We start from the raw sequence: 9,162 nt of genomic DNA, 5'->3' as shown, positions 1-9,162 counted from the left end.
TTAATGAAAATGTAATTGAAATTAGGTATATGAAGAGGCATGCCGGTGAGCCCAAAATTGCCGTTAAAAAAAATAGTTAAAGTTCCGATGTGGTCCTAGATATAGATTTTTTGTTGTTTATTTAGACTTTGGCTTTGTAAATTTTTGAGCTAGTAAATCTTATTAAAATTATAGAAATGAACTTTCAATATTTGAGCACCAGCTTTTCATGCTATAGGTCTCAAGTTTGAGACATGGGAAGGACATTTCAAGGTATTTCACAAATAAAGTCCTCCATTAAAGCAGGTTTGAGTCCTGCAAACGGGGCAGGGTTTTACCTCAATTAAATGTCGTGCCTTCGGGCGGTTTAGTTGGGGGTTTCTCCTCCTATTAGGTATTGAGGGTGAGGAGGCTCTCTAGCGCGGACTAAGTTAAGACAACGTAAGCTAGATCCCGGTTGCGAGCAAATGATCCACACCTTTAAAAAAATTTTTTTTTTCCGGAACTAGAATTCAGAAATGAGTAGATAGAAGTAAAACACAATTTGGATACGAAATTGGATAAGCTGTTGTTCACAATGAATTCTTTTGCGTATACAACTATGATATGTTGTAAGTCCCAACTCAAGAGATAGTACTAACTGAAGACACCTCTATGTCAATGGTGAGATTTCTTTGCAATATAAACACTGAACTGGAGACGACCAGTTACAGTGAATGTATACCAAGTCTTTGGTTAGATTACTTAAATGATGACAATAAGTAAATGACAATGAAATAAGAAAATACAGTAAAGTAAATATGGTGAGACCAAGTTGTAATTTTCAAATGTATTTTATTTATTGATGTTAAATAAAATACAAGGTTGTTGCGGAACCAAGATAATACATAAATGTAAATATCCTAACAACCTATGAAATACAATTGATCTATACTTGAAAATTCTCTTTCACAATCGAAACACTTAAAGTTATGAAGTGTTCCCTTTTACAATTGAGAGAATATTGCACAAGTTCACCAAGAGTATTGCAAAAGTCTGAATATGCAAAGTTGTATTCTTGTTATGCAAAGACCTCTATTTATAGACAAAGTTGGTATTGGGATTCCAACTTTGTCGTATAGATATAGTTGACAACATTTAAGGAAACTAGTTGAATTTCTTTGGTTGTAAGTCAAGATGTTACTTTATACAACCTGCTTTATGCACTTTTGCACTTTAATCATAGACAAATGATATTGTCTACCTAAAGCTGCATAAAACAAAAAGGTCTTCCTCGTAATCAGTGTAAAGCATCGTAAAGGCTTTAAACTGATGCTCTCCAGTTTCTATCTGAATAAAATGTCAACTGGGCTACACTGCCATTGTCATTCTCTATCTTCCATTTGTTGTCTTCGACTTCAATTGGAACATCTTCAGGTTTGATCAGATCTCAACTGGAGGAAGTCTTCAGTTGCATTAACTGTACATCACAACTGGACTTCAATATATTTTTGGACAAATCTTCTGGTCTCCAGATGCGACTGGAGACTGGCCAGTTTCAGTTGAAACTGGTCCTAACATATGTATAATATGCTTAGAATTTAGACACATAAATGTATGCATGAAGCCAAGAAGGTTTAAAGAACGGGATGTGTAACCCCACCAGGACAAAATGTGTAACCCCACCACAGAGGGTATTAGCGGCGACGTCGTCGCTAATACTGCGGGCCCCCATGTCTGTAATGGTAAATCTGAATGAGAAATTAGCGGGGCCCCTGTTAGTGTCAGGATATTAGCGGCGACGTCACCGTTAATACATTGATCGGGCTGACCTTTGCCTGGTGATGTTACCCTTTGTCTTTATCTTTATCTTAAATTCCACATATTCTATTTCTAAATCTTTATCTTCTATCATGTCATCATGGCCAACATCAGATACTTTAAATATTTTTGTAAAGCCTATCGAGTTGGTTACAAAATTAACATTAGTTAAAAGAAAAAATGGTTTGAAATACAACATCCTTGGCAACAAAATTCAAACCGAAAGAGTTGTTGTAAATTGAAATATTGTTTAAAATTCCTAGTACCCCACCCTGCCACCCACCACTATCTAGTACGTGTTGACATAAATCTAATCTACGACATCTAATATCCAACTAAACCTAGCTCGAACCCAAAAGTCCTAAACAACATTACTATCAATAAGAACCATCTATCAAGTTACTAAATGCTAATAAAAAAATACATCTAGAATATAAACATATACATCCAACCCGAGATTTTGACTGCAAAGATCTATCGACTACGACTTGAGGGTGTCGTTGATTGTTGTAGAGATAAGTAAAAACCATCAAAAATCATCATTAAAGCATCAACTACCTTAAAATGATCACCAATTGTTTTTCCTAGAGAATCCTATTTAATATTATCATGAAATTACATGACATATATATCTAGCATTTCGCATGTTCTAAAAGAATAGATTTAGAAAAGTAATTAAGTAATACTAACAACAGTGACCTTAAGGGCTTGCCAAATAGATTTAGAAACCAATCAAAAAAGTAATTAAGTGGGACGTCCAAACAAAAGGGGAAAAGGTAAAGGAAGTAAAGAATGCCAAGACATAATCATAACCAAACCATGCAAGTGTATGGGATCCAAGTGTATGTGGGTTGATATGCATCATCATTCTATAAATACTTTAGAATGATTATTATTTGTAAGTTATATTTTCTTTATAGAGAAATAACTATTGGCACAAGGTAACACTACCAGACAAAAGTCAACTCGACTAAGGCATTAGCGGCAACGTTGCCGTTAATACTCTGACACTGACAGGGGGTTCGCTAATTTCTCTGCCAGATTTACCATTACAGGCAAAGGGCCCCGCAAATACTCTCTCTGGTAGAGTTACCCTTTTTTACCTGGTGGAGTTACACTCCTCGTAACTATATTCTCAACCTGATCATTTAGAGATTGTTACTTTAGTTTTAAGTTATTTAACGATTAGCTTACATTTTGGTGGAAAACGGAAGTACAACATTTTAGGTTTTTTTCTTTTTTAATTACAGAGTTTGCTATTCATAGTTTTTAGACTTACATATTAATTTGTATTAGCTTGTTGTTTATGGCTATTTTAATATAGATTATTTTACTATATGCTCTATTTATAAACTAAAACAATAACAAAAGTTTTTTTTTTTAATCCAAAAATCTTGAGTTGATGATGTTTTGAGATCATTTTTTACACTTGATCTCGATAGACTTGAAAATTGAAATCAAAGTCTCAAATGATCTCAAGTTCAACATACTGCTAATAAATTAATATTCCTTTTACATATATATTCCTTTTATCAAAGCTACGTAGCTTAAAATAATAATTACGATAGAATCTTTATTTTGCACATTTTAAGAAGGACAAAAAAGAAAAAGTGATGGGCATGGACTATGGACAGTCTTGTCTTGTTATTCACAAAATATTTTGGTAACTTTAAAAACAAATCATATTATTTACGGAATCCATTTATTTACATAATAATATATATTCTTTCCCTCCTTTTCTTTCAAACATCCCAGCACATCTTTACACACATTTTTCTTCCATTTTTCTTACTCTATCCCACCTTCCATGACTTTACAACCATAAAGCCAACTACTCACCTCTCCCATTAATCTTCATCATTCTTTGTATTTAATCAACATCATTAATTCATGATCTCCTTTATACAATTCATGTTTTTATCTTCTTTTAGTTGCTATTAATATCACCACATACATTTTTTTTTTTTTTTTCATTCATGGGCTATCTTTCTTGCAATGCCGAATCCGCCATTTCAACGTGTGATTCGTACAATTTTTCTAAAAAGAAGCCCAAACTTTCCAAGATCCGTAACTTTTCCTTTGCGGATCTTGAAACAGCAACAAATGGTTTCTCGGAAACCAACTTCCTAGGAAAAGGAAGTCATGGTTCTGTATACAGAGCAGTATTAGGCAACGGCGAATTAATCGCCGCGGTCAAACTGCACCGTTATACAGAACCAAAACAAAACACCCCCACAAATATATCCGCCACTCCAGCGGATAACGAGATAGAAACACTATCTCAAATACAGAACTCGAGACTAGTCAACCTTCTCGGGTTCTGTTCAAACCAAAAAACCAAAACAATATTAACAATAACCGAATACATGCCAAATGGCTCATTATTCGACTTATTACACAAAAACAATACCAAATTACCCAGTTTAGCAAAACGAATAAAAATCGCTATTCAAATAGCGAAAGCTGTACATTATTTACATACCTCAAATCCACCTGTAATTCATAGAGATATAAAATCATCAAATATATTATTTGATGAAAAATGGAATGCCCGCCTTGGCGACTTCGGGCTGGCATTAAGAGGAAATGTGGAAGATGTCAAAGTGTCGTGTACACCACCTGCCGGAACTTTAGGATATCTTGATCCATGTTATTTGGCACCGGGGGATTTAAGTGCAAAAAATGATGTTTTCAGTTTTGGCATTTTGTTGTTGGAGATATTTTCGGGTCGGAATGCGATTGATTTAAGGTTTAGTCCGCCGTCAGTGGTGGATTGGGCTGTTCCATTGATAAAATCCGGTGACTATGGGGAGATTTTTGATGGGTGTCTTGGGGTTGACGGCGGTGACACCGCCGTGAGACAGCTGGCGGTGTTGGCGGCGAGGTGTGTGGTGTCCAAGGCGGAGAAACGGCCCGGGATGGCGGAGGTGGTGGCGTGTTTGAAATCGGCAAGAAAAAGGATTTCCTCTGTTTCATGGCGGCGCGTGGTTTCGACTCACGCGCCTTTTCGCGAGTATGATTACGCGCCGGCGCTCGTGAAGTATGAGGCTTTGACTGAAAGTAACGAGACGGTCAAAGTTTGTAAAAGTTCGAGTAAGAGGAACAGGAAATTGTCTAGTGTGATATGTGGTGAAATGGGTGATTGCCACGTGGCAAGATCTAAGTCGATAGGATGTGTTAGTGATTTGAAAGATAAACCGTTGGATAGGTCAAAGTCAACAGGTGAATTGGGGTACAGAAGGAGAAATGGTGGTGGGATTGTTTTGCAGATGATTAGAAATCCTAATATTAGAGAATTTGAATCATCTAAATTGCTTGTGAAATTTAGTTGATATGATATGATTTTAGAAACAGTTTTTGTATACATAGTGTCATGATATATTTGACAAAGATAATCTGTTTTTTGTGAGTTTAAAGCTAAGGATTTGGTCAAATTTGAATCCTTTTGAATTTGTTTTTGTATAGGATATATTCATTTACATGAAATTTCTTTTAGGTGATACGTTTTTTCACTTTTTTGGTTGATTGGAGTTTTTGATCCGTAAGCTGATAGCATGTTACTTGTAGTTAAGTTTTGTTTTGTGTGCATTTAGCGGATTCAAATCTATGTGTATATATCTTAGTTGAAACGGCTTAAATATGGTTTTTATTTTCGCTATAATTCCTGTTTATATGTCTATTTTTTGAGATGCTTTTTATTTTTTTCCTTTTTATACACACTACACTATCATGCCGGTTATAGGAAAACGTCTATCACAAACTGAAAGATAGATCTTTTAAATGTCACCTCCTTATACCCCGTCATTAACAATATTGGATATTCTTATTGTTGTTTTTTCAGTTGAAACACTTAGATTAACAGATCATAAACTCATTATAACATATCATTAGTTGATTATTAAAAATGACGAGGTAATTGGTTACCTTAAACTAAATATGAGATCATTATTTTTCTATTTGTTTCAAAATGAAGTTCCAATTTTAATTTTTTAAAGTATTATTACTTTTTTGTATGTAAATTTATGCATATTACTATTATTAATTCTTATATATTTGTATAGACAAAAGTTATAAAGAGCTAACTTTTGTCTAGTGCTTGACGGTTTTTAAGAAACTCTGCTAACGACATCAAAGAAGCTAGCATCGTTTCTGGCATGCCAACATGAGTGGTCCATTGTGCTAATGGCGCAGGCCCGGATTTTGACATGTGCAACAGGTGCATAAGAACAGAACCCAAAATCAATATGCGGCCCAAAGTTTTATTTCAATCTTTTATAGTTATATGAAAAAGAGGCCCAAACATTAGGTTAATGACTTGTTAAAAATAACATTTATACAAACACCCAAATAAAAAGCATATAGTTTACGGATTATTAATTAGTATGTCAATTACACTTTTTAAATGTTTCCTTTGATTCGATATTCATGTAATCTACACATCACACAGAGTACAAGTTGACATTTTTTTGTTGTTGGTGTCATGGAGAGCTTATTGTTGAGTATATGTAAAACTATTATTTTTGAATAATCCTACTGATAACTTCGCTGGAAAATTTAGTGAGAATATGGGTTTTTACTCAAGTTTGGACACAATTACATATATTGTTAAGTGACATATATAATAATATTGTTTAGTGGGCCTATATAGTCTCTAATGAGGACTTTACTAGCTACGAACTAAAATGTGTCTAAAAAACGTATGCATGAGATACATAAGTATAAAAATGTAGAAATATATATATATATATACTAGAATTTTTTTACCCGCACAATGTGCGGCTGCTTTAAAAAGGTGCTCAATAAAGTGAGATTTGAGTTAAACTTGCTTAAAAAAACATTTAATGAAACGCTTAATATGTGAACAAATGAGTTAATGGAATGGATCAATAATGATCGTAAAAAAACATATGGACGAACAATTTATTTAGTTTCACTTAATTAAATTAGCAATAACGTATTTATTATCCAATCATTAAACTAATTGTTATATACACTTGTTTTGAACTAACTCTTTGTCTACCATCATAATATTTTTCTCATCATCACAATGAAAAATTGTATTGTTAAAAAACAAAAGAAAAAATAGATTATATTAACCATTATAATAAAATTCAAAAAAAGATAAAAGAATTAAACAAAAAATTGTACATAATTTCCATAGTGATATGAACGAAAGAATTAACATAACTTTTTCAGAAACTTATGATATTATACAAAGCTCTTAACTCATATAAGATGAATATAATTTAGTGGTGATAAAAAAGTTTATAAACTTTAAATATTGCCACTAATGATTAATGCGATGAGAGTTCCAACTAACCAACGACCTGAGCAAACTTTTATATAAGTTCCAACTAACCAACGGCCTAAGCAAACTTTTATATAATCACCATTAAAAAAACGAAAGGAACCTCATATAAATGTTGAATAAAAAAGATAATGAAATATCATTAAGTATAGACGTGATTTTTTAAACTAAAGAGAAGATATCATTTTATCTAATGAGAAGATCTTACATTCTTACAATATATATATTAAATTATTTTAACATATATAGGTTCATTTGTTTTCTAAATATATAGTTTATTTAAAGAAAAACATGGAGTTGACATATAGGAGAAAATCTTATGTGACAATTTTTCAAATTAGTTTTAGATTGTAAAATGGTTTTAAAATGCTTAGTTAAATATTGTTTTATAAGAGTTATGGATAGATATATCGGCACTCATTCATTAACACAAACAGAAGAATTACTCTTTGCGTTGTCATGGATGAAGGAAATTAATGCATAGGTACATATAAAAATTAAACTTACAAATCTGATATATTATCAAGTACGTAGTACAACCAACAACAAATTAAATAGGTAATTAGAAGAGTCTAATTATATTGATTGGGTGACTCGAGTGTCTCCGTGAATTTCGCTCCAATTTGGATATCCTCATATCTCGTGGTACACGAACACAAAAACTGCTTCGTTTGCCTCTTTGCGTCTACAATGCACAAATGATTTCCAATTTCCGAATGCATGAGGTAATTTCCATTCTTCATCATGTGTATTGGCCTCAGAAACCAAGGGCTCGAATACTTGGGGTAATTATTTACCATGGTTCCCTTTGGCCGACCTCCTTTCATACTCGGCCACCTTAACCATTCAATCATCAGCATATCACCCGCGCAATATCTCTCAAACAACCGAACCTGTCCTCCAACAATCACCGTATGCACATCTTTACTAGTACCGTTATTTGTTGCTTTATTTCTCAAAGGAAGAGTTGCTATCTTGAAATTTTTGGTCCTTAAATCGATCTTCATAATTGAACATGACTCTTGACATCCTGTTTGGTTAATCAAATAAATTCCTTCGTTCAACGCTGTACTTGGGATCCAATCACCTGAAACACGATGCAATACTTTCGTCCAAGAGTTGGATTTCAACGAGTATATATAAACATCATTAGCCCGTGTTATGCATACAAGCTTGTAGTCATCTTCAGAAGAGCTATAATAAAACAAGAATCCTCTTTGTTTAATCTTATAAGAACTTGTTCTAAACAATACTTTATGATCACCCGTCAAAGGGTTCCATAAAACAAGATCATAGAATTCATTCTTATTTATCACATTCTTTAAGCCGGCGCATACCAGCCCATTCACGGATGCTATTAGTGATATGTTTTCGCGGCTGGCTTCAAATGGCAAAGAACGGATAGACGTGAAACCATCATCAGGAGATTCACAGTCAATGGTGCAAAAGTTGGATGGTGTTGTGTTCGATAAGACTATGAGTTTGAGATTGTTTTGTTTGCGGTCGTTTTGTAGGAATTTGAGATGCGTCTTGGCAAACATACGCGATGATAGGAACGAGTGCCATTGTTTTGAAACACACTTGAAACGGGGTATGGATTTAACTGGTAGTCTTGGAAGAATATGAGAAAATATTATGTCAAGTGGAAGCTCTGTGGCAACCTTCATACGGCGACGATAGGGCTCTGCCATGGTTGATATCGCTCTTGGTGATACACGGCCCTTTGAGGCGTATTTCGATCACAAACCCTCAAGATCGACTTGCTGCTTTGAATTTCAGCAACAAAGAGGCCTCACGCAGAAAACTCACGATTTTATGTGTGTAGTTAATTTGCAGCCGCAAGTTAATGACACACAGAATAGATCGAACAATTAGAAACAGAAAAGAATGAGAAATATATATTCATGGCCTAATGAAAGTTTATATAGAGAGATTTTATTACAAAGTCCTATTTCTACATAAACTCCAAGTCTCAGTTTTATTACAAATTTTTTGATGTCCACGCATAAAGTCGGCGACTACATCAATTTACTACAAATTGTTTGATGTCCAAGCTTAAGTAGTTGAGTACAACC

The 9,162-nt window shown here is 33.8% G+C and overlaps 2 protein-coding genes across 2 annotated transcripts; one reads left to right on the top strand and one right to left on the bottom strand.

Moving 5' to 3' along the window:
* Positions 1-3,755: 3,755 nt before the first annotated feature.
* On the top strand, positions 3,756-5,191 carry LOC122608535 (serine/threonine-protein kinase-like protein At3g51990). Its single transcript, XM_043781636.1, has one exon. It carries the CDS (start codon positions 3,756-3,758, stop codon positions 5,109-5,111), a length of 1,356 nt encoding a protein of 451 aa, XP_043637571.1. The 3' UTR covers positions 5,112-5,191.
* A 2,468-nt stretch (positions 5,192-7,659) lies between these two features.
* LOC122609130 (F-box/kelch-repeat protein At3g06240-like) lies at positions 7,660-8,754 on the bottom strand. Its single transcript, XM_043782189.1, has one exon. It carries the CDS (start codon positions 8,752-8,754, stop codon positions 7,660-7,662), a length of 1,095 nt encoding a protein of 364 aa, XP_043638124.1.
* Positions 8,755-9,162: the final 408 nt, after the last annotated feature.

Source organism: Erigeron canadensis, chromosome 7 (assembly GCF_010389155.1).
Source record: "Erigeron canadensis isolate Cc75 chromosome 7, C_canadensis_v1, whole genome shotgun sequence".
Lineage (NCBI taxonomy): Eukaryota > Viridiplantae > Streptophyta > Magnoliopsida > Asterales > Asteraceae > Erigeron > Erigeron canadensis.
The sequence above is the reverse complement of the archived record's forward strand: the minus strand, read 5'-3'. Positions and strand labels throughout refer to the sequence as shown.